Source organism: Arctopsyche grandis, chromosome 1, assembly GCF_051622035.1.
Source record: "Arctopsyche grandis isolate Sample6627 chromosome 1, ASM5162203v2, whole genome shotgun sequence".
In the NCBI taxonomy this organism is placed as follows: domain Eukaryota; kingdom Metazoa; phylum Arthropoda; class Insecta; order Trichoptera; family Hydropsychidae; genus Arctopsyche; species Arctopsyche grandis.
The window spans coordinates 2,032,642-2,058,591 of NC_135355.1; the positions used below are offsets into that span (position 1 = coordinate 2,032,642).

At 35.4% G+C, this 25,950-nt stretch overlaps 3 protein-coding genes and 1 long non-coding RNA gene across 5 annotated transcripts in view; 3 read left to right on the forward strand and 1 right to left on the reverse strand.

Moving 5' to 3' along the window:
* The window catches only part of LOC143922763 (uncharacterized), a 33,275-nt gene extending 27,998 nt beyond the window's left edge, over positions 1–5,277 (reverse strand). Inside the window, exon 1 of the long non-coding RNA XR_013261645.1 lies at positions 4,489–5,277. This is a non-coding gene — a long non-coding RNA (uncharacterized LOC143922763). The remainder of the gene's footprint in view (positions 1–4,488) is intronic.
* Positions 5,278–5,775: 498 nt separating this feature from the next.
* On the forward strand, positions 5,776–10,263 carry Rheb (Ras homolog enriched in brain). The gene is made up of 5 exons (XM_077446050.1): positions 5,776–5,858; positions 8,051–8,122; positions 8,204–8,411; positions 8,489–8,618; positions 10,137–10,263. Exons 1-5 carry the CDS (start codon positions 5,810–5,812, stop codon positions 10,224–10,226), a joined length of 549 nt encoding a protein of 182 aa, XP_077302176.1. The 5' UTR covers positions 5,776–5,809; the 3' UTR covers positions 10,227–10,263.
* Positions 10,264–15,384: 5,121 nt separating this feature from the next.
* Positions 15,385–21,161, forward strand: Vta1 (vesicle trafficking 1). Its single transcript, XM_077429916.1, has 4 exons — positions 15,385–15,654; positions 15,726–15,876; positions 15,959–16,116; positions 19,082–21,161. The coding sequence occupies exons 1-4, from the start codon at positions 15,480–15,482 to the stop codon at positions 19,504–19,506; spliced, it is 909 nt and encodes a 302-aa protein (XP_077286042.1). The 5' UTR covers positions 15,385–15,479; the 3' UTR covers positions 19,507–21,161.
* Positions 21,162–21,408: 247 nt separating this feature from the next.
* On the forward strand, positions 21,409–24,071 carry LOC143922513 (kelch-like protein 25). Of its 2 annotated transcripts, none has more exons than XM_077445777.1 (11): positions 21,409–21,493; positions 21,562–21,703; positions 21,781–21,920; positions 22,004–22,179; positions 22,244–22,441; positions 22,512–22,679; positions 22,754–22,909; positions 22,980–23,161; positions 23,230–23,440; positions 23,532–23,712; positions 23,786–24,071. In XM_077445777.1, exons 2-11 carry the CDS (start codon positions 21,591–21,593, stop codon positions 23,923–23,925), a joined length of 1,665 nt encoding a protein of 554 aa, XP_077301903.1. In that variant the 5' UTR covers positions 21,409–21,493; positions 21,562–21,590; the 3' UTR covers positions 23,926–24,071. The 2 variants fall into 2 exon arrangements, with proteins under 2 accessions (XP_077301903.1, XP_077301912.1); XM_077445786.1 differs by having other exon boundaries at positions 22,754–22,900.
* Positions 24,072–25,950: the final 1,879 nt, after the last annotated feature.

Sequence of the window (25,950 nt, forward strand, 5' to 3'; positions counted from 1 at the left end):
ACATGAAATGCTTCTTATACGATATTTTATCTCTATCGTAATGGCGGGGGCTCCATTTACTTATATTGTTGACCAAAATGAGCAATATGGCAAAGTATGAAAACGATCGGATAAGAGGCAAACTTTTTCCTGAATTGTAATCGTAAGTGAAACGTAAAAGGAGGTATGTAAAAAAAGGGTCTCCCCCCCCCCCCCCCCCGTCGTACATCCTCACTTAATTTGCGCGAGCAGGATACAACAGGAACAAGAGGAACAGGCATGAACCGAATTAAATTTATCATGATACATAAAGGTTTTTCATTCCAAATTGTCCCTTTTTCATTCAAATTAAACCTTTTTCATTTTTTTGTATCTTAATTTTTTGCTTTTGCTTTTTGTTGTATCTATTAATTTTTTATTTTATCTTTTGTTTTCTCCCTCTCTTATTTTATTTTGTTATGTAGGCCATTGTGGCGCATTAGGTTCTTCCTGTAATGCCATAATGGTAAAAAAAAAAGTTAAATAAATAAAATTGACATTGAAAAGGGGTGGGTCAATTTGAAATGAAAAGCCTGTATTATTATATGTATTAATTAAATTTTATGAAAATTAATTGCAATAAAAATGTTATAGATTTTATAAGAAAATAATATTGAAATTAAATCTATACATTTTTATATGTATGCATTATTTATTCATAATTTTTATGTAAGTATTTTCAATATCACAATATTATAATTATTGTCACATGAACAACAACATGTCACATGAACAACAACACTTTTAAAAATTAATTTTGTGAACAAGAATTAAATATCATATTTTTTATTTTTTTTATGTTTATTAAACAACTTTTAATCTCACGTTGTTCACTATAAAATAAAAAAAATCATTTAAATATTAAAATCAGAATCCTATGTAAATATATGTAGACCGATAAATACATCTAATTACTTTTGATGATAACAATTCTACCTATTTAGATTTACTATTGCAAAACTATTATGCATTATCCGAGAAAATAAATTGTAAAAGTTTTACAGTAAATAAATAGACATTTCAAACCAGTCGATGGTTTCGTACAACTGACGCTGTGTCAGCCGTAAAATCCCCGATGCACGCAATTATACGAATACATATCAACACATACATACGTATATCATATTGTAATATTGCATGTGTTGCCATTTGTAAAAATAATTTAAAAAATGCAAATTCTATGAATTTCTTTACATATTTTGCGAGATACATAGTTAATACATGTAACACAAAATAACAACAAAAAAATATAACTCATCTTCCACAAAGGTATCCATTAACACCCTTCAAGAAAGCATCAATTTTATTAGAACTTCTAATGCTTTCAGGTAGGGCATTATACATTTGAACACCTCTGTGAAAAACACCTCCTGCAGTTTTAGCTTTCTTAACTCTACCTATAATTAATTTATTCCTATTTCTCGTTTTATAATTATGTATATCTCTATTCCTAACTATATGATTATTAAAATATTTGGGTAATAGATTCTTATCTAGCTTATATATAAACTTTAAAGTGCTTACTTTAAGACTATTTCTAATGTCCAATCATTTCAATTCATCTAACATACTTCTTACATTCTTACGTTTCCTCACATTGCACGCATTGCTCTATTCTGCACTTTCTGCAGTATATCAATACACAAACCACTAAATAGATTGAGCACTGTAGCGCAGTATACAGTATGAGGCCGTACAATACAATTGTTGCGTAGGGGTGGGTGGAGGATCCAAGTAAAAGGCCTTCGTCGTTTCACAGCATTTATTGATGATTAAGGAGATACACGCACTGGCAGTGCTCAGTCCAGAATGACATGATATCGCCTAAGTATCGCCTTATAAGGGATAGATCTCTCAGGACATCTTCGTCGTCTAATTTGTTTACCTATTGTTATCGTACGGATATGTCTTCCCACGACATTCGCTCCCACGGTACAGGTCAATTCTGAGAAAGGACCAATACCAGCCAACTCGGTCGCCATTGTTTAGCCTACATGCACTTAGTCTGTCGCTAATCCTTTAAACCACTTATACTTATAACCAGCAGCGTGGTCTAGTGGTGAATGTAGAATTATTTCGTACTTGATGTTACGAGTTCGATTCCCCGCTAAGTCTCGTTGCTGGCCAGGCCTTGATTTGTCTAGGTCGATCGTTTCGTATCAGAATTTGCCAATTTTTCTGATTTTCATTGAAACGATTCCTGTAAAATTGGTGTTTCCTTCCCAATTTTCTGTTGCGAACCTTTAGTTATTGTTATATCTTAGGTTTCGCCATATTGCTCACCATAGATGTCTCTGTGGTTGTTTATCGAATATAAAAAAAATTCGTATTGTTACATGAAAGTTATTCATCGTTATTTATCGTATAAATACGATGTTTGTAATATCTGACCATAGATGTCAGATATTGTTTAGATTTACATGTATCTATGTAATAATTATGTGGACCAGGAAGGTGCATTTGGGGTTTACCTGTTAAGCCTTCCTGGTATATTTGTATATATACATATATGTGAAAATATGCATGTAAAAAAATAAAATAAAAATAAAATACCGGTCGCACGGTATGCACTTAGTTAATCCGTTAACAGATAATCTTTGAACGGTCACACAGTCTCTGGGAGACTGTGTGACCGTTCACATTCGCTTAATCCGCGGTGTACGTAACACAATTATATATCAATATTTTACTTTTTATACTTAATAAATTTCTTAACCTACAAAGTACACCAACTTTTTTTGCCTTTTTTTGCCAATCAGTTGGTCCCTTTCATACGCACCCACTTTCCGAGCATGACAGAAACAACAATTATCTTTTGTATTGCTCAAAGTGTGCACTACAGGATGATTTTTTCCAGTTTCACTGGTCAGTAACCGATCAACCCCACAAACTGACGTGACGCGTTCTTATATTGTTTGCTAATTGGTTAATTGGAGTTAGTTCATTAGAATTAGTGGATATATGATAATAAAATGCTTTGTAATAAAATTGGATCTGGGAAAACACTAACGGGACAATCTCGCGAAATTGTGTATAATGTTTTCAACTATTTCATGCATCGTATAGTGAATAGTGAAAGTGACGAAAGAAATAGTTTTATGAAAAATGTATATGCTTCAACTGCGGAAGCGACTGGTGTTTCTAAAAGAAGTGTTCAGCGAATTGTTTGTGAAGTACGAAATCAATTTGTGGTGGCTAATAAACCGCCAACATCGCAACCTTCAATATCGGAGCCATCAACGACACAACCTATATCTTCAGAGTCATCAGATCCAGCAGCATCCACATCTTCATCGACTGTGCGAGTGGTTTTAAGGACACCGGGCAAAAATCGTGTAAGGTTAGCAAAAATAACTACAGTGGATAGTTTTGATCAAGAGGTCATCAGGCGAACTATCTACGATTTTCATCTAGTTCATAGGACATTTCCGACCCTACAAAAGTTATTAGAAGTTTTGAAAGATAGTTTAAAATTTAAAGGTGCAATTTATTCGTTAAGAGTTATCGTTCGTAGGCTAGGTTTCAAATGGAGAAAGATGAAAAATAATAAACAAATATGTAGGCATATAGTACAACTGAAATGATCTCATCAGGTCACTGCGACACATATCCAGGAAAGTCATTAACGCATGGCACACGCTCGCCTCGTCAGAAGGTCGACACGTGTTTCTATACACGTGTCTGGGAAACAAAGGAAGAACACACTGAACCCATAAAAACCACGAACTACGTCCAGGCGTATGAACCCATAAAACCACGCTCGCAGCATAACTAGGGCAGCGCGAGTACCAAGAACAAAAGATGTGCACACGACACACTTCAACCCAAAACGTTTATAAAGCAACGCAGCAGCCTCCACCGGCAGAGTGAGCCTCTGGAGTTCAAACAGATCACTTCTCCGAAGAAACCTCTTCGTACATACAATAACCATTGTACCAATTGAACGCAAATAAACGATCCTCTTTCAAACTCAACTGAATTTCCATAGGCCGGGAAACGGTCGAAACCTTTCACTCGACCACCTGTTCTATAACTGGTGACCGCCGACTACTAAATTGGCGATCTATAACTGGTGACCCCCTCAACGAACTTCGCAACTTCGCCGAAGCCAGCACTACCTGTCCTATAAATACTTATTGAAAAAAGTGTAATTCGACTGAAGAGATCCATATATCTTTCCAAATTAGAAGAGTATAGATTGTAAGGCCGCCCTATAGTTTTGTGGCGGCTCGCTTATACGACATGGTCGAGTTTGGTTGCCTTCCTGCGAGTGGGGACCAACCCGGCTGGGTTCGGAGAGCTGCTACTCACTCTGTCTTCAGCTGTCATATAATAAACACGTGCATTAACATGCCAGTCGTCTCATTCGTTCATCCTCCATACTGGTGACCCCCGACATCGAGCCACGCAGCCTCGATCAATTTCAACATGCCGCTCATCCCTGCCTCGCCGAGCCAGGCTACCCGCTACCAGCTACCCGCCGCGCCCCCATTGCCATCAACACGCGTCGCGGCCCGCGGGTGACAATAAACGAGCAGACACGGCTACCTACCTACCTACCTACCTACCGACGTCCAGCCACAACGTCGACGACAGGTGCTTTTAAAAAATGGGGGAGCGAATGAGACGACGATTTTGACAGCTGGATGTGGAGTCATGCGCGATCCACTACACATAGAACGGTCATCCAGCACCACAAGACATACACCACCTCAGCACCATCATCATCATCATCATCAAGGCCCCGTCCGTCCCCACGAGCGTCGTCACGCCGAGATGGGCGGTAGCGCTACAACACCTCCACGAGCCACAACGACTCACAGTCCAGCTCGGAGTATCATCAACCACATCGATGCCCCTGCCGCCCCCGCCGCCCCACCAACCGACATCAGCCTCGGAAGAGCGGCGCCGCCGCAGCATCGCATCGCATCGGCGCGACCATCGGACCACCCACCGTCCTGCTCGCGACGTCACCGCCCTCGAATCTACCGACCATTCAGGGCGGTACACCTATGTACACAGCGGATGACCCACGTCAACAATTTTTTTTTCTCCCCACGTAATAATTTTTTTTCTTTTGTAAAATTTGTTTCTTTGTAATTTTGGTATCGCTGATGCTGGGGGGGGAGTGATGTGGCGGCTCGCTTATACGACATGGTCGAGTTTGGTTGCCTTCCTGCGAGTGGGGACCCACCCGGCTGGGTTCGGAGAGCTGCTACTCACTCTGTCTTCAGCTGTCATATAATAAACACGTGCATTAACATGCCAGTCGTCTCATTCGTTCATCCTCCATAGTTTACACGGATGAATCCTATATAAATAGCTCACATACGATGCCAAAATCATGGTCCGATGAAACTAGCAAAGGTTGCAGAGTACCGATTTATAACGGTAATATGCTAATAATGTTCTGAAAAAGGATTTATTCCAAATGCAAAATATATAAATATTAGCGTGTTTCTTTCAACAGACTGTATATGAAAAATGCATTTGTGTGAGTACTGTGCAGCTAATATACCTATACCTAATATTGTCGCACACTGTTGTGAAGTGTCGGATTAAGTGATCGGTTGTCGTATAGTGCGGTCAGACCTTAAAGCTGTCAGCAGTGGTGAAACGTCAAAATCAGTTGGCAAGCTTGAGTGTCGCTCGACTCGCCAATCGCCACTCTGCCAGCCCGCTCCAGTCGTCACTCGCCTTCGACGGGGAGTGCGTTCGATCCGTGTTCCAGATCCTGTTCCCGTTTCCCGTTTCCCGATTCCCGATTCTCGTGTGCCTGTCAATTAGAAAGATGCCAGCGAAGCAACGCAAAATTGCCATGATGGGGTACCGTTCCGTTGGTATGCAATTCAATCACACACACACACACACACTCGTGCATATAAATTTACGCACTAAATTGCCCATGTGAATTTGAACCTGTCAAAATTTCGGCCCAATCGTGCAATCGATACTATGATTCATATCGGAGATAGTTTTCTTCATAGTTTCAACTATCACATGGATCCAAGTATTACTTACTCCCTTTGTTCAACTTGAGAAAAAAAAAAATATATATATTGTGCAATTTAATTTGTATGGGTTATCTTTGAGAAATGATAATTAACATTACTGAGCAATATTAAAAAAAATTGGTTTTGAAAGTTTAATGTCATCTTGTTGCGTATTATGAAAATGTGTCCGGGTTTTGTGAAGGATTCCGTGTGATTTAATTGAAGAATTTCTTTACATAGTTCGACCGGTTTACCGGGAATTTTGAAAGTAGCCTAAATGTAATATAATGACATTATATTATGATATAGAACAAAAAAAAAATATCCTTAAGAAAAAAAAAATTTACATTAACATCATTTAAAAAGTGATTTATCAGATTATATAAAAAAAAAACTATAATTTTAATAAAAAATTTCATCTTCGCAACGAGGAGATTCCACAGCTAATTTAATCAAGAGTGAGCAAAATCCGATCTATGCAATTATTTCTTACACAGTTTTTAATCTCGCCAAATCGTTCCATAATAATAGCAAGTAAACTATTCCAAACGAGTTTTTCAGTCCAGCAATAATGAAAGCTCCTTCCCGAAGTATTTCTCGACGTCGATTGTCGCTTTAACTCGGAGAACGACGAAACGTGCTTAAGAATCTTTCGTATTTTCTCTACGAGTGGAAACATTTTCATGTTTATATCTACATAGTTTAACTTCAACCAGTTCATCTTCTTCTTTTTTGTCCTCAACCGAATCTTCAGCTTTATTTTCGCTGATGATTTCTTCAGATTGAGGAATACTTGTACATATTATGTACATAGCACTTCATTAAATGACAATTTTATGCCACACATAATTGATGATATTAGCATCAATCGGGGATTCTGTGTCGAGACAACCCCGAAATTTCATGACGAGTTCAGTCGAAACAAACCGTGGCCAATTTGTATGCAGCGGGTAGCAGAAAGTACTTTGAAGGAAACAGATAATGATTTATTGTAAAGAGAGATTATTAGAGATCCATATTTTGGGCACTATTAATGCTTAATTGATGCTAAAATTCGGAATAGATGCTGATAGATGCTAAATTCGTAAAATATGCGAATAGATGCTAAAATAACAAACAAAAGTGAAATTTACATAAAATTAATAGACAATTTAGAAGGGTCTTCCCTTTGCCCATTTATTATGTGAAAAAATTGAGGGGATAAAACAGAGCTTGCAGTTTACCATAGACGGTGTTTTTCCTGTCGAAACCAAGCAACTGCTTTTGTCTACTACTGAACTGAACAAAAGAAGACAGTTGGAGCTGTGTATCCAAAAGGCTGCTCAAAAAAGCGTCTTAAAACTAGACTCAAGACTAAATGAGACAAATCTATTCCTCCGAACATTGAGTAAACTATTGAATCCATCTGTGGCTGGTTCAAAATCTAATAGTGTTAAAGAAACAGTTTTGTTTTTTAGAAACCTGCCATTGTTTAATGTATTAACAGAGGCTCAATGTTTGGAAGGATATCAGCACATTTTTAGACAATTAATATAGAGAATATAAAAAGTGAATCCACGCCGGATATATTGCTATTATTGATGACAACAAAAATTAAATATGAAGAGTTTGGTTGTGCAGCTCTAAAATCTATTCGGTGTCCCGTCAATAGTGTCTGATGCTGAAAGGTATTTTAGTAAATGCAATATAATTGTTACCGATCGTCGCACGAATCTCAAAAAATAATCTGTAGAAATATGCTCCATGTTAAGTTCTAATCAATTTTAATTGGTATTATATTTTTATATTCATATTTTTTGTCTTTGTATTTTTATGTTCATGTTTTTTTCATTGTAATTTTAATTTAAAAACATTTTTTAATTTTTCTATTATTTTTTAATGGTTGTGTTGTCTTTACACGTGTTGTTGTTCATATGAATATGGACAGAAAAATATATAAATAGGGAAAAAAGCTTTGCTTGTTTTGATAATATAATATATGTAAATGTAAATGAAGATGATTGATTAACTTATAATAATGAATTATATTCTCGTTTCAGGAAAATCCTCCCTGATCATACAATTCGTGGAGGGTCAATTTGTCGACTCGTACGATCCCACAATAGAAAGCAGTAAGGCTCGCTATGCATTTTTCCTTCGATATATACATATGTGTACATTATTGTCGTTTTTTCACAAAAATTAATTTCTAGCGTTCACCAAACCTATTAGGCTGAATTCCACAGACTACGAAGTCAAATTGGTGGACACGGCCGGTCAAGACGAGTACAGTATATTCCCAGCACAGTACAGTATGGACTTCCACGGCTACGTACTGGTTTATTCCATTACATCTAGCAAAAGTTTTCAAATTGTACAAATTATATACGATAAACTGTTGGACATAGTCGGTAAAGTACAGTGAGTCTCTCGTTGTGTTTACAATTTCATCTTATCTTTTGGTTAGAGTGATTGTTTCATGTTTCGTCATTTTTCAGCGTGCCGATAGTTCTTGTTGGAAACAAAACCGACTTGCATACGGAACGTAAAATCAGTACCGAGGAAGGTAAAAGGTTAGCGGAAAAATGGAAGGCGGCCTTTGTAGAAACTAGTGCTAAACAAAATGAGGTATCGATTTTGTATTTCAACTACTCTTTCGATTGATTCGTGCGTTACTGTTTTTGCTTTAATCGTAGACACCATAAAATCATTCCGTTTGTGATAAAAGTCTGCTAATTGAGTTCTTTCAAAGTGGAGACCTGTTTAAATCGCTCTTTTGTATTGAAAATGGTGGTTTCAACTAATGTAATCACAAACTTTGACCTGTTTCAACCTTTTGTGTGCCAACGGCTCACCCGTGAGTCGCGCATTGACTTGCCTTATACGCCAGCGTAATTCTCTTCCTTAACCTTTCCACCGCGTACGACTACTATACATGTCCTAGCGAACATGCCCTCAGCGCGCGAGACACGCATAGATGTCCAACCTGTATAAGAGCCGTCTATTGTGTTAAAATTTTATAACTTGGTTGAAAATATTACTAAATGTATACTTTACCAAATGCAATAGATGGCAGTAGTCAAAAAAATAAATATAGGTTGTAAAATTCAAAAAAATATTACAACCTATATTTATAGTCGAAAACGCGATAACGAAATCCGCGTACAGGGCATGTTCGCTAAATTTGGTGACGCGGGCAAAGGGTTAACGTACAATATTGTTGCGTAGGGTCCAATTAAAAGGCCAAAGTCAGTTCACGGCGTTTATTCGACGATCGCAGAGGTCCGCACGGAACCACCACCACTCACTCCAAATTCATCGGATCTACCGTGTGTATCTCGTTATAAAGGACAAGTTGCACATCACAGCTTCCCCGATCCGTTAATGTGTCTATTCTCTGGGCACGTAAAGTTCTATTGTTCTACGCACGCACTCACTCACCCAGGTGTGTGAGATGTCCAGCGTATCCTTTGTTCAGGTATTATAAACTCTCATGCATTATGCATGCAAGGATGGATCTTTTTTTTTAGTATATATTCAACTAGTTTTTTAAAGTTGCTGATGTGCAGGAAAAATCAATTATTTCGCGAGTGGTAGCTTACTGCTTAACCGTTTGCCCGCGGCAATAAATATAGCGAACAAGCCCTGTACGCGGCGGCACCTTTTTCGCGAATTTGGCAATCGAGTTTTCGTACTCAAGTAACCAGATATGTTAATTGACACATAAAGTATTATTTTAAACAATAAAATACATAATATATCTCGTAGTTTTGGATTAATTGTCAAATAATCATTCTTCATAATTGTATGAAGACGTGACGTCACATAGACGAGGTTTCAGTATGGTTCCACAAAAAACTAATTTTGACTGGTATATATGAATTTTAAGCAAATTGAATAGATGGTATTCAACTCTCAGTAATATATTCAACCAATTTTGAACCTTAAAACAGTTGAAATAGGCGCATATAAAGCTCAAAATCCCGTGCAAAGTTCAGAAATTCTATGGAAGACAGCCGCGCTGCAGACTTGTCGCGCAAAGCTTCCATAGAAGACGGCCGCGGGCAAACGGTTAAATACAATATTAACTTATATACAAACACATAGTATAGGATAAATTAATTAATTTGAATTTGTCTTTTTCAGTCTGTTTCAGACGTGTTCGACGAGATGCTGTCCGAAATAGAAAGGGCCGATGGTAATCTCCAAGAGAAAACTGCGTGCGTTGTATGTTGAAAAGTTTATATTGAACTCATAAAGTACAATATTTGAACTCAGTGAACTTCATATAGTTATTATTTATCATATATATATATATATATATATATATATATATATATATATAAATTTGTGAAAATAATGTACAGTGCTTCAACACATAGCAATAAGTATTGGTGTTTTTATTATTACTATTTTTTTTTTATATATATACATATATACATATACATATATTTGTCGAGTGATAACAGCGTATAAATTTTTAAATACAGAATATATCATTTATAATAATTTAAATGGCAGTTTATAGTGTAGATTATTTTCACATGAGTCCATGATAACGCCTGTTTTTTTTTTTTTCACTTCAACGAGTACGTAACGTTTTATTACTGGTGAAATTTGTAGATAATTAATTAATTAGACCGCATAGTTTGTTGCCGAATTTCGAAAATATGTATACGCCGACTTAATTTAACTTTTTGATTCTTTTACACAATCAACGATCGGTCGGTGGAATTCTTATTTTTTTTTTATTATTTATATATTTTGTGTGTGTGTGTGTTGTTAAATCAATTCGTGTAATAATATGTATGTGCACTGTTTGAGTCAAACGTTTGTATAGCACTGATTAGAACGGCGACTAAGTTAATAGTGTATCGACGATATCGCATCAATGTGCCTCTAAACACTGCAAACGTATCATCATTTTTTTTATTATTGAGATTAACAATGTGCGTAGATCAACAAGTTTTTCAACAAGACATAATATTATTAAATCATGATGCGGTGCAAACGATCGACAAGCGCCAGACAGACTGACCCACAGATTAACTGTACGTGTACCTTATGCGTGCGCACTGCTCGCACTTACACTAAGCGAAATCTAACCAAAGTCCCGACATACACCTACCCTGTATACGTTCTGTGCTTCTGATACTTTAGTTCCGAATTTTGCCTTATTATAAACTCGCCAGAAAGATCCAACTCAATTTTAATAATTGCATCTGTGCACATCGAAAGGTTACTCGACATCTGATGTGCAATCTATCATTCGAGAAGTCGAGAATTGCGTTTAAAGCAGCCATCCAGTTAATCTGTGGTTCAGTCTGTCTGGCGCTTGTCGATCGTTAGCACCAAACCCATTAAATCACATTTGCATATACGCCGATTCATTTCTGTGCATAATATTTGTAAAATACAATGCAATCGAATTTATAACATATATATATATATATATATATATATATATATATATATATATATATATATATATATATATATATATATATATATATATATATATATATATATATATATATATATATATATATATATATATATATATATATATATATATATATATGTATATATATATATATATATATATAATATATATATATATATATATATATATATATATATATATATATATATATATATATATATATATATTTTAGTTTTAGATTGAAGTCTATGTATGTATTTAGTTAACATGTGTATATGTATTGTTTTATAATAATCATTTTAACCGTATTTTCTTTCATAAATCGCCTGTTTACAATATATTGACTCGGCCGTGTCGTCTCCCAAGAGACTGTGAACTTTTCTAGGGTCCAACACAATTTAAGTAGACGTAACGTATGTATGTATGTATGTATGTAATATCCGAGCTGAATCCATTTTCGGGAACGGTATGGCCGGGCTAAGTTGTAACTTATACAAATTGGAAACTGTGTAGGTAGTGATCTGTGCTGTTTTAGTTTAATGTTATGATGCGATAGTGTCGTTGAACTGTATATGGAAATAATGTATGTACATAACGGGTGATTTCTATGTGTACCTCGTTTTCACTGTCTTCCTATTATTTAAGATTTTATTTGCATTTAATCTGACAAAGCGAACAGTCATTTGATTCATCGACTCGGTTCATAGAGTTGATGAATCGATCGAAAAGTTGATTGTGTCGACGTTTGCTACGGTGGGTTATTGCTTTGATTTTGAAATTAACATTATTGTTTTTCTGTATTTTTTTTTTTATCTGTAACAATAAATAACATTCGCAATTTTTTATCTTTCTTAATTTATTTTCAATGTTATCCTGTTGTACTATTGTATGGATAAATCATATTCATTTTAGAAAAATAAATTCCTAAAAATCACCGTTACGATATGTTTTAGCTTTATATAATACTAGTTGTTTTATGTAGCTTGTTGCTTATGCTGCCGATGATCTTGTACTTTTTACTGACAACTCGGAAACCCTACAACAAGACCTTGCAACAAATAGTAAATGAACTGTATAAGAGGTAAGTAAAAAGTAAGGCTTACATTGAGCAAAACAAAAACAAAAGCTATGACAAACCAAGCCAAGAGTATCATCAAGGTATACAGTGAGCCTATCGAGTATGTGGAGTCCTGTGTATACCTCGGGCAGAATGTGTCTTTCAATGACCATATGGAAGCAGAAATAGAAAAGAGGATCACTAACGCGTGGAAAAGGATTCTGGTCCCCTGAAAGACATAATGAAGGGCAAACCACATGCCAATGCAATCCAATGAAATATATTCAACACCTGCATACTTCCAATCATGAGTCAAATTTTGGCTACTACAAAAAAACGTCTAGAAACTTATAACATGCCAGAGGAGCATGGAAAGAAGTATGCTAGGGCAGAGCATCGTAACCTTTGGATATTCGCGGCACACATTGTTTACGACTCGTAGAGTTTGTCAGCTACGTACATAGCGTATATATTTAGCACCACTGAGGTCAAAGGTTGGAGTCCTCGCCACTGCTGGTTAGATTTGGGGGTTTTGTGACTCCAAATCGATCGTTTCTCTATCAGAGTTTGCCAATTTTATCTGATCATTGCTGAAACGGTTCCTGAAAATTGGTATTAGATCTAATCCTGTTGTCACAAAATCTGCCTGTGTATAATTTGTAATAATTACACACAGTAATCTGAAATCTATAGATATCTCTATAGACATCTCTATAATTTCGTATTTATTATATGTATAAAAATTGTATACAAAAAAAAATCTAAAAATAATCCATAGATGTCTCTATGATTATTATTTCTGATTAATTGTTATATGCTATATATTCTGATTGTATATGTATGTATTACTGTATTTCTGATTTCTGATTGTTTATGTATTCTGTATTTCGTTAACGTACACCCGTCGCATTGGAGCAAATCTGTAATGGCGAGTGTATATTGATTTGTAACAATAAAATAAAATATATACATATGTACTTCATCGGCAGTCGCTAGTTATTCCGTATATGCATAGGGACAAAACACTAAGTAACATCTGTTTTCTCCCTCATACGCGATCTCACTCGCACGCATTAGGCCGAAGTGCTGTTCGGAGAACACATATTACCGCGGTGCACAGGTTATGATGCGTAAAAAAGTTACGGAGCATGCGGTGAAATTATATCTATTTTTGTCATACAGCCTTGTTTAATGTGCGCGCGCAGAACACGGGAGGAAAAGCCTGTTCCTCTTGTTCCTGTTGTATCCCGCTAGCGCAAATTAAGTGAGGATGTACGACGGGGGGAGAGAGACTTTTACCGCACGCCACTGATATGTATACTAACCGTTTTTCATATGTATGCATGGTAAACGAATATTTTCGACTTTTTAAAATTCGGTGCGGTGACGGTCACCCATATTATATATACATAGTACCGTTTACCATGCACCCTTTTTTTTTGATCTTTCGACCTTTTCACTAACAGTGCCGTGAGGTAGACCCCTTCTTACGTATAAAAATCTGTTCTTCCGCATTTTGTATGCTCGCGCTCAAGTAAGTTACCTGCTTTATGTTTGGCTGTCAATGATACCAAAAGTGGATCATAAGTTTCCAGAACATACAATACCAAACTCTCTTAAGGTCTGTTCATACTTAACAGCACTGCACGGCTTCAGCACTGCACGACTCCGTTTCAAATATGTCATTTTATTACATTTCTATTCATATCTACCTACATGTCGCGGTCACGTCACGTTCACAGCACTTTGGACGAGTGCCAGGCAAAATCGACTTACTTATACATTGTAGGCCATGTCGATACGGCGCAACATTGCTTACGTCGTATTGTCGAGTACTTACAATATGAATGCATACACGTGCATTCGTAGCTACGCGTCAGAATACAAGTCAGCAAAAATGTTTCGGCGTTTATCGAACGAAAAATTATGTATAATCGCGTTTTTGTTGGAAGAAGAAGCTCAAGAAGGCAATAAAAAAGCACGGAGGCATTTTCATGTGCATCCCATGTTAAAAAATAGAAAAACCTAAGGAGAGTTTTGGACACTGTATAAGGAGCTTGTGGATGATGGACAATTTTTTTTTAAATATTTCCGTATGAACCGATACCAATTTGAAACAATACTGGATAAAATAAAAACACAAATCACCATAAAATCTACAAAATTTAAGGAAGCATTGTCAAAAAGTCATTGTCAGCGCCAAAACCATGTCGAAAGATTGAACAGCTGTCAACTGTCACTATCGATAATTGGTCCAAAACAGCAAAGCGGCAGACTCATGGCACGTAATTCGCGTGTATATCTCCACGATGGCCAAAAAGACGGATACGATACGTTGACGGATGTTGCTGTAAGGTATGAACAGGAAATGTCGGGTACTGCTGTAAGCCTGCCGTGGCGTAGACGTGACGGTTGATATGAACATACCCATACAAAATGTACCAAAGAATACTTTTCGTACGGCCGGATACCTGCTGAAGTCGGTACGTGCTGACTAGGTATGAACAGACCTTTATATATACATAGTACCGTTTACCATGCACCCTTTTTTTTGATCTTTCGATTTTCGATCTTTGCCTTCCGATATTTTCTTTTTCGACCTTTTCACTTTCGGTGCCGTGAGGTAGACCCCTTTTTTACGTATAAAAATTTGTTCTTCCGCATTTTGTATGTTCGCGCTCAAGTAAGTTACCTGCTTTGTGTTTGGCTGTCAATGATTCCAAAAGTGGATCATATGTTTCCAGAACATACAATACCAAACTCTCTTGATGTCCTCGAGATGTCAAATTACTTTTAGCCAATGTTAATATGATCTGACGCCAAGACATAAATTGAAATTTTATAGTTAATTTTCGAAGAATATTTGATTTAAATTGCGTACATTTGCTTAATTTGCTCGAAATGCAATGGCTGTTAAGTGTGGTGTTTGGTTGTGTTAGCGGCGTCGACTGTCAGACGTCAGCTGTCAGTTGAGAGTTGAAGTGCGGAGATGTCTTTACCTGAATGTCCGGCGAGTCTTCGCCCCATTCAGCACTATCTGAAAACGGCAGCTGAACATGAAGGGAGAGACCCTTGCGTCGTATACTGGTGTCGACTCCATGCCCTTCAGATCGGACTCAAAATCAACACCAAAAAGGAAAAGGATGAGACGGCACTGCTCATAGGTAGTACAGAACTAGCATAATACGTGTGTGAATCCACCTCCATTGCTTACTTACTATTGATGATTTTTCAGGCTTGATGGATTGGTTGGAAAAAGAAAAGAAATCTAAGCAAGAAAACGAAACTATCACCAACGAAGTGGCGGCTCAGGCCCATTTGGAGAATTATGCATTGAAGTTGTTTCTATACGCCGATAAACAAGACCGTGAAGGAAACTACGGAAAGCAAGTCACGCGTTTACATAAAGTTCAGTGTATTGATTGAGCAATTTTTTAATTATAATTTTTTTTTTAATTATTATCGTAGGAATGTCGTGAAAGCATTTTACACCAGTGGAATGATTTACGACGTGCTCACAACGTTTGGCGAGCTCACTGACGAAGTAATTCAAAATAGAAAGTACGCCAAATGGAAGGCTGCATATATACACAATTGCTTGAAGAATGGAGAAGTTCCCGTCCCTGGTAGTTATTTATTTTCACATTCATATATTCATCACTTTTCACGTGCAATTATCCATTTATTTACTATTTTTCGATTTTAATGTTCCTCGTGTGCGCTTTCAATAGATTTAATTTTTCAAAACTTTGCTAGTGACATCTATTTGTTTTGTGTATACTATTTAATTATAAAGAAATTTCAATAAGTAATTACACTGAGCAACAAAAAAAAAAATACCAGAGCATAGACTAATCGATCTTGACTAAGTTTGACCCACTGAATTCGAATATGATAATGATCTTTGTTGGTTCGCTCTCGTTTATGAGATATGAGTGATTTAAAAAAATTCAATTTTTTTGGCTTTGCGGTCAGTAATCAAAACCTGAATAAGTGTTCTGCGACAATTTGGAAAGGTTTTGTAATACATTTAAAGATCTTCTACTTCATATTGAAAGGCGATTGATGATCAATCTCCACTGATTTTTATGACGTCACGTATCTATTTAGGTACAGGTGGAGGACCATCTGATTTTATTTTATTTTTATTTTATTTTATTGTTACAAATCAATATACACTCGCCATTACAGATTTGCTCCAATGCGACGGGTGTACGTTAACGAAATACATAATACATAAACAATCAGAAATACAGTAATACATACATATACAATCAGAATATATAGCATATAACAATTAATCAGAAATAATAATCATAGAGACATCTTTGGATTATTTTTAGATTTTTTTTTGTATACAATTTTTATACATATAATAAATACGAAATTATAGAGATATCTATAGACTTCAGATTACTGTGTGTAATTATTACAAATTATACACAGGCAGATTTTGTGACAACAGGATTAGATCTAATACAAATTTTCAGGAACCGTTTCAGCAATGATCAGATAAAATTGGCAAACTCTGATAGAGAAACGATCGATTTGGAGTCACAAAACCCCCAAATCTAACCAGCAGTGGCGAGGACTCCAACCTTTGACCTCAGTGGTGCTAAATATATACGCTACCACTAAGCCAAACTGCTGGCTTAGTGGTATATTCAAGGCCGGCGCGTGGCCTGTGCAAGCATTGCTTGGCTCCGAGGTGCCAAAACTAGCTCAAAAAAGAAAGCGTCAATTGTCCGGTTGGCAAAATAAAAAAAAAACCGAGAAAAGAGGTTGAAAGAGCAAATTAAAAACCAAAAAACGCTACATAATTTGTTGGGTGGGCGTGAGAATGAAATTATAATCGACGAGGAGTCTGTTGCTGAAAGTGTAACTGAACGGGATGAAATGTCTGAAAGAGAATTAGACATTTCAATAAATGCAGTGGAGACCACAGACAGCGATGATTTTGATAACATTATGAATTGGCCGGAAAAACTACAGAATAATCAAATTGAAACCATAGTTTTGAAAGGACCAATACGAGTTTTAATTCATTATTACCCTAAAGACACTGTAGAGCGATCTTTTAACAAAATATATTTCCAACGAAGAACAGAAAATGGTGAATTAGTGGATAGAACACGGCTTGTGAATTCATCCCAATTAGATCGTGTGTTCTGTTTTTCTTTCAAAATATGTATGTATGTATTTCGTAAAGCTGAATTTGCTTTGGCAAAAGCTGGTTCTAACACGAGGGAAGCACTCATCATTTCGATTGCTATGAAAAGAGGAGTGATTTAAAATAAGAGGCTTTCCACAAATCAAAATATCGATTGTATAGCAAATAATTTATATTTTAACGATTGCCTCAGAAAATATTGCATTTAGAGGGCTAAAATTATCGAGTTGTTCTCAAAATATGAAGTGCTGTGCTAGAGAAGCATGCAAATGTCCATTGTTGTGCGTTATGTCCACATCGAAAAAAATCAGCCGAGATGCACAATTCTAGTGTGCAAATTAAAGAAAGTTTTTTGGAAAATCTAATTGATTTAATTAGTGACTCTGATTTGAAACAAAAATACCTTAAAGATCAGCCTTTAAATGGCTTCTGGGCGAGTTTGTCAGAAGTGTACCCTAATTTTTCAAAACATGCTATTGTTGTTTTACTTCCGTTTTCATGCTGCTACGAAGTCGAACTGAAGGAACAGGCTCAACGCCACACCAGATATTAGAATGCAACTTACCAATATTGTGCCTGATATCAAAAAGATTCGCCATTCAAGGACTCAAAACCATCAAAGTCATTATTCATATTTTTATGTTTATATTATAGTGTTGCATAGGGGTGGGTGGAGGATCCGAATTAAAGGCCAAAGTCGCTTCACAGCATTTATTGGGTGATAAAGGAAATCCACCCACTGCCAGTGCTCCATCCAGAATGCCTTCATATGGCCTAAGTACCTGCTTATAAAGGGCAGGTCGCTCACTGCATCTTCGACGACGTGTCTGTTTACCTATTGTTATGGTCACGTACCAGATATGCATTCCCACGGTCTGAGAACTCTGGCGGGAACCACTTACCGCCCACTAAGTCAATTCGGGGGTCTCCATAGTTGGCCGACTTGCACTTAAGCCTGGAGATAATCCTCAAAACCAATTAAGACGGCGGCTCCTTTTTCGCACACGTTACAATAGTTTTATATTTAAAAATAATTACTAAATAAATAATGTGTTTTAATAACATTTATATTTAATTTGTACTAGTAGGAATTACCCAACCTAAAAGTGTTTCGTGTGGACCTCCTGAATCGTTGAATCAATGCTGTGAAGCGACTTTGGCAACAATATATTAGATATATTATATATTAAGAGACTTTTGTCAATGGCTTCAAAAATTAAATATGAGAAGTTTGATTTTGTTGCAATAAAATCAATTCAGTGTCTTGTGAGTAGTGTAGATGCAGAATTGGTCATAGCTGTTCATAATACTAAAAATAAATAATCGTCATGGAAACGAGCTCCATGCTTTCATCGTCCTCTCTATTTGCGCTTATCTGACAATACTTCATCAATTATATGATTTTATTTGTTCATTTTCAGGTCCGATGGCCTCAGAAGACAATGAAGATGTTCCGTCTACATCTGGTGAGGGAGCACCGACTCCGAGTACTAACATCTTGATCGACCCTCCTCCACCTTCCGATCCTGGCAGTTCCACGAGTGCTGGTTTCAACTTCCCCACAAATCCTATCGTGCCTCCATCTAATATCCTACCGTCAGTGCCGCAGACTCCTGACAGCCATCCTGGAGGATTTCACGCTTACGTTGCACCGGCTGCTGGGCCAAGAGTACCCGCTGCATACAATCCATCGGCTGCCGTTACTTTGACTCCTGATCAGATGACCAAAGCTCAGAAGTATTGCAAGTGGGCAGCGAGTGCTCTGACTTATGACGATATACAAACTGCAGTCACCAACTTGTCGAACGCACTTCAGCTGCTTCAGACTGGACACGATCCGGCATAGATATTTGTATTTTTATCCGCACGTTTGCCTTAATGTATTGATACGGTTAAATTGTAATTCATGTTGTTTCGGCGGCTGTGAAGTTTTCATGTGTAATTCTGCTATTTTATGTACGTATGTATGTGTATCAGAAATATATTTATTTATATGTTTTTTAATTATTTTGTATTAGCATAACGATGCATGATTAATCATCATATAACAGTAGTATGGTATATGAATACAATAAAGTTTATTTAAAAATTTTTAAAATGTATGGAAATGAATCTTTTTATACATTTTGATAAATTTTCTGTTAAATAAAACAAAATAACGAAGTATTTTTTTTATGACCCAACATTTTTCACTAATTCAGAAACAAATGAAATAAGAATTTGTTGTTGCCAATGAAAACGAAATATACTCTTGATTTTCATAATAGTTTTGATTGTAGAATTTGGGGATTTTAGATTTTGAGATTAAAATTAGACTATTACACAATAATATTTAAAGAATATTATACTAGTACACATGTATGTATGCGTGTATATGCAACTTATCACAACTTTTACGATTCATTCCAATCTGTTGAGCGGCTTATGAGACAATATATTGAATCCAAAAACTTAATAATAATAAAAAGAGAAGACCTAAAAGAGGAGGTTCCACTTCCGGTCAACCTAAAATTTTGAAAATACATCACAACGTCATGATAAACAATTCAGTGACTGATAACACACACATTATTTAAAAACCATGGATCGATTTAAAATGTTTATAAACGAAAATAAAAAGTATATTTAGTATAATATAATATTATAGATAAGAGTTAAAACCAGTATTAACAATCCTTCTTCTATTTTCAAGTCAGTTGTTTTTTTGTGCGGTTTTTCCACTATCATTGAAATTATCTTGAAGAAAATACATTTTTCCGTTATTAATCAATTCTTATTGATTTTCTACTTTAAATTTTATTCCCTTGAGTGCAAAATATGTATGGCGGATTTGAATAGTTTGCCGAATTCTATTAACGATGATCTTATTTTTAATTTCAAAATGTGTTTTATCTGTGAGAAGACGATTATTTTAATATCGGATGAGTGGTTATTTCCATGCGGTTTTTCGTTATTATTGTAAACAAAATATTGTAAAAACATGTTTTTCTGTGGTTTAATGTCCAATCTGTGTAAGCTATCCTTTAACCCTAAATTCGTTTTGAAAAACTCGAAAAACTGTTTTTATTCCTGCAAAAGATGTGAATATCACATTAACAATGGAATTATTTGAAATTTCAGAAATCAAAATCTCAATACCAATCCATCTTTGTTCAGATTATTCATTTTAGCCATCACTCGTAAATATTTATAATTATTTTAAGATTACGTTTATTATAAAATTGAACATTAAATTAAAGTCGTGGGAAAAATAAATTCGATAAATAAAATAACTAAACGTTACTTCGTTTATTTTAACCTTATTCTAATTACATTAAAATTAAAATCGTTGACTTGCACGTATTTGATGTGTTTTGATACTTATTTTTTTTTCAATTTTTACTCATTGTTTTTATTAAATTAATATGTTTGTTTATGAAATTCTTATCCATACACTATAAATGTACGTACTCTTTATTTATACCTATTTCACTATCAAAAATTCAATAAATTGGGTAACATGGCAATTTTAGTGATTTTTTTTTAATTTTTAATTTTATACTTTGGCAAGAAAAGTCGATCTTACTATATAATCATTCAAGTTGGAGTCGGAGTCGAATCATAGCAAAACGTCGGAGTCGGTAAATTCTGATCCGACTCCACAGCCCTGATCTAAACTAAAGTTCAATTATATATGTTGGTCACCTGTGATGGCATTTATGAGAAATAATTAATTTCAATAAATAATTAATATACTTTTCGATGCAACAGCAGGGTTGAGATATCCTTATCTATTGCGATAAAACCGCGGAACGACAGTGCTCCAAACCATTCGCTGCTATTCTTTCCAATTGGTAAGTTTAACTTTATATTGCTCAGTACTTATATTTATATCGTCTAAATTTTAAACTTTGTTTTTCAGGAGAAATCTAAGAGAAAATCAGAAACAAGATGTTCGTAGTGAAGGCGAAGACCGATTTTGCTGCAAAACGGGTGGAGTATTTGTATGAGGCTATGCAAAAAGATAAGAAATGCGACACCGGTTTTTCTGTTCGAGGCCGAAAGTATCTTAATTCGAATCCAAAATTCTTTAAAATCCAAATTGTTTCGTCAGTTTAATTATCATTTTTCATAATTGCAGCTTCCCCGCGCACTTGATCATTCTAATGGCGTGTAGCGAATTCTTTGGGACAAACGAAGGTCTAGTGGAGGATATTATGTCACCATTTGACTACGAGGTCATTGAAGCAATCCTGAAGTATTGTTACACGGGAGAAATAAGTACGAGTTCATAAACATATAAAATAAACAATTTAAAATACGAGATTTCGTCATTAAATGCAATCATTCAAATATAATTTTAGACATAGGAGACAAACACCGCACGAAATTACTGGAGCTAGCCAATCTACTCGAAGTGAAAATTCCACCACAATTTAAAACAGTCAATAATTCTAATTGTCTGAAAGTTTTGAAATCATCGGGAGATTCCGAATTATTAAAAAAGGCAAAGGATTTGACTATGGAAAATTTCGAGACGGTGAGTGTTGATTATATAAAAATATATGCCACTTAAATATTTTTCAATTCCACTTCTGTTTCAGCTGCACAAAACTCAAGATTTTCTCAATCTGCCGGCCTCCAACGTGATCGAAATCTTGAAATGGGACGATTTGTTCGTGCGTTCCGAAGAAAGCGTATTCAATGCTGTGAAATTGTGGGTAAATCATGATGATGCGAACCGTAAAAAAGAATTGGCACAGCTGATGACATCCGTGAGGTTATCCTTGCTCTCGATGGAGGTAGTTACAGATCAATCGAATGTTACAGTTTAGTGATAAAAATCGTTCGAATAATGTGTTATGTTTTCAGTTTCTCGTCGACGAAGTAATGACGTTCTGTCATTCGTGTGCAGAGTGTATGACCACTATTAGACAAACAATTAAAAACAAGAATGATAAATCCTTCATCCCAAGAGAGACCCCTCGTAGAAAAATAAAAGGAAAAAAAATGGCAGTGGTTGGGGGGCTTGATTTTGAAGTGAGTTTTGTATCGCAAGTATAATATTTTGATTGGATTGTAAATTAATTATTGTATTCATAACGTGTTTTCAGGATGCAAATACCATCGATATATTTGACGGACTAGAGAATAATTGGACTTTATCTAAAAACATTGGAATTAACAAATGTCGATTTGCGTCTGTTGTCGTGGAAGATTGGATCGTTATCATCGGCGGAAAGAATTCTTCGAAAGAATCGGTGACTTCAGTAACGTTTTTCGGTGTTGCGAAGTACCTGCTTAGAGAAATCGGAATATAACCAATTTATTTGTTTTCAGGTGGAATACATTGATTTAAAAAGCGGTCAGAAACAGCCATTGAAGCCATTAAATCAAGCTCGTCATGATTTCTCAGCAGTGACACTTAGTTGCGGTTTGTCCACTGATGTCTACGTCATTGGTGGCTTTAAAGTAACGAATATTGAAAAAAAGACAGGAAGTATTTTATCTTCAGTGGAAAGGTGATTAAATTGCAATCATTTCATCAGATCGATTGAAAGAGAAATTGACGATTATTGATTTCGATTAGGTGGAGCAGCAACACTGGGGATTGGGAGATCATCGCTCCATTGTTGGTGGGTGTTGATTCTCATAGTGCTTCTGTCATCGCTGATAAAATATACATAACAGGCGGGCGTATAAGTTATTCTAAATCGACGAATAAAGTGCAGATGTATTCAGTGGAGACCAATTCTTGGACTTGCCGCGCTCAGATGATTCAGGAAAGACACAGTCATTCGGTGAATATCAATTAATTTTATTAACAACTATCGCAAATAATATACAACTCTCCAAAATAAAATGAACTAAATTTTGATTCCACCGTTTTAGAGCGTCGCATTCAAAGGTAAACTTTACGTCGCTGGTGGATATTTAGTACAAACTTCTACTATTTTAGACAGTGTGGAGCATTTCGATCCGAATGCAAATGTTTGGAATGCATTCACTAAACTACCGAAACCTGCATACGGAATCAGTCTCTGCTGTTTCCAAAATAAACTGTTTAGCATGGGTGAGTTTTTTTACAACTTCATTTGAATTTATAGGTATTAAATGTAGAATTAATTTATTGTTTTGATTTTCAGGTGGATGCGATAAATATGATTATTTCAGTGATGTTTGGGAATACGACGAGACGAGCAAATCTTGGAAAGCGTCAACAAGTCTAAGCAGAAAGAGAACTCGTGCGGTTGCACATGTCATTCCATATGATTCGATTATTTGATCGTCTGCAGTTTTTTTTTTGTATTATTTTAAAATAAATTGAACATGAAATAGTCATTAAATGTATTTAAAGTATACTTTTTGTAATATTTGAATTTTGAATGTATCTAAATGTTTGAATAAATATACATAATATGCAACAAATTCACAAAATATATTTTATTTTTCTGTGAATATTTAATGTGTATTTATTAATTAGCCATTAAGCTAATTTTTACACAAATAAATATTATCCAAATGAGCTGATCAATAAGAGAGTGGCCAAAATCAAATACATATCCTTAAATCATGCTTATAATTATACAAAATGAATATAAAAGTGAATTAAATTCAATTTAATTCAGGAATTTTTACATTTCATTTTTATAATTCTTCTTGTTTCAATAAAACGATTTTAAATCGTGAAATTAATTCGAAATTGACTATCAATAGTTTTCGATAGTGAAAAATAAAATTTGTATATTTCTGTAGATTTTAGGACATTACAATCAAACCCGTGGCTCTCAAATATTTTTCGTCGATTAAATAAGACTTTTCGGATATAAATGTATGTTATTGCGATTTGCTACATTCCAACGGTTCTCAAATGATTTTTACGAAGGTTTCTCAAATATTTTTACATATTTTTTCGGTTTTATCTTAGTTTTTAACGGGTTTTTGTTAAATCGTGAAATTTTCTAGTATTATTTTACATATTTCCGTCCGTTTATTAATTTAAATATATATATTTAAATATATATTTAGAATTGTTTTTCACGCTCCCTTATTTGCCTAATAAAAACGTTTATTTTTCTCGTAAATAAACAATTTTCAAACCCTTCGTGACAATTTTTTTACCAGACTCTCCGATAAAAAAAATTGATGAATACATTTCTTTTTCAATGATTTTCGACTGATTTTAAGATTGTTTTTCACACTTCCATTTAGTTTGATAATATTTTTATGGGACATAATTCTATTGGACTTATTTTTAGCTATTCATCAATGATTTCAGTAATTTTCAGCAATTTCAAAAAATATTTCTCAATTATTTACTTTATCTTTTTATTTTTATATTTTCTTAATTATTTATGCAAAGTAATCAAATTATTTCTTTAATATTATGAATTTCTGGAATTGGCTTTATACCAGCGCTTCTGAAATGTAATAGTGTATGTCTTTAAATACATTTTTTCACATACAAATTTGAATTTTCATTTAAAGAATTGGTATTTCTTTTGATTAATCGATTTTTTTCATTTTTGAAAGTTCCACTATTTTTACGCACGGCAGATTGAATTGGTTTTATCCGACTGAACGTGTCATGAAATTTTGAACACTGAAACCTTGAACGAAACTGAAGTGAGATAGATGGCTACAATGGGATTGGAAGACGATTTAAATTGTATATATTGTTACGTACGCCGTGGATTGAGCGAATTGTACTTAGACCAACGGTACAAAGACCAAGTGCATTTAGGCTAAACAATGACCGTTATTAGTTATTTCTCAGAATCGGTACGGGAAGATCCAATGTCTTGGAAATACATATCCGAATACGTGACTATACAACAGGTAAACAGATTAGGCGTCCTGAGAGATCTACCCTTTATAAGGCGGTACGTAGGCGATATAATTCATTCTGGACTTAGCAGTGACACTGCGTGTATCTCCTGAATCATCAATAAATGCTGTGAAACGACTGTTGGCCTTTTACTTGGATCCTCCACCCACCCCTACGCAACACTGGTCGTCAGAAGTGGGATCCAAGATGGGCCGTGGAACAAAGTCACCAGCGAAGGAAGAGAAGCTACAGCGAAGCCATCCTCGGGAGCTGTAGGAGAGAGTTCGAGCCACGGAGACACGAAATAAAAAAATGCAGTTTTCACTGCAACACACAGAATCGGTCATCACATATTCGGTTGTCGAATTGCAGTTATCACTGCAACTCGACTTTGACATTATCGGCGGTGGCCGCCGAGAATTCATCGGGATGACGGAAGGAGGTTACGAAACGGGAGGTTTCGTACAAGTGCTGCCGGGAGAG

Excerpts from the sequence above, each read along its gene's own strand:
- Rheb (XM_077446050.1), top strand. The coding sequence starts at position 5,810 with ATGCCAGCGAAGCAACGCAAAATTGCCATGATGGGGTACCGTTCCGTT. Across the intron at positions 5,859-8,050 it reads GATGGGGTACCGTTCCGTTG|GAAAATCCTCCCTGATCATA; the intron begins GTATGCAATTCA and ends TTCTCGTTTCAG. Across the intron at positions 8,619-10,136 it reads CTAGTGCTAAACAAAATGAG|TCTGTTTCAGACGTGTTCGA; the intron begins GTATCGATTTTG and ends TGTCTTTTTCAG.
- Vta1 (XM_077429916.1), top strand. The coding sequence starts at position 15,480 with ATGTCTTTACCTGAATGTCCGGCGAGTCTTCGCCCCATTCAGCACTAT. Across the intron at positions 15,655-15,725 it reads TGAGACGGCACTGCTCATAG|GCTTGATGGATTGGTTGGAA; the intron begins GTAGTACAGAAC and ends ATGATTTTTCAG. Across the intron at positions 15,877-15,958 it reads CGTGAAGGAAACTACGGAAA|GAATGTCGTGAAAGCATTTT; the intron begins GCAAGTCACGCG and ends TTATTATCGTAG.
- LOC143922513 (XM_077445777.1), top strand. The coding sequence starts at position 21,591 with ATGTTCGTAGTGAAGGCGAAGACCGATTTTGCTGCAAAACGGGTGGAG. Across the intron at positions 22,442-22,511 it reads TATCCTTGCTCTCGATGGAG|TTTCTCGTCGACGAAGTAAT; the intron begins GTAGTTACAGAT and ends TTATGTTTTCAG. Across the intron at positions 22,910-22,979 it reads CGAAAGAATCGGTGACTTCA|GTGGAATACATTGATTTAAA; the intron begins GTAACGTTTTTC and ends ATTTGTTTTCAG.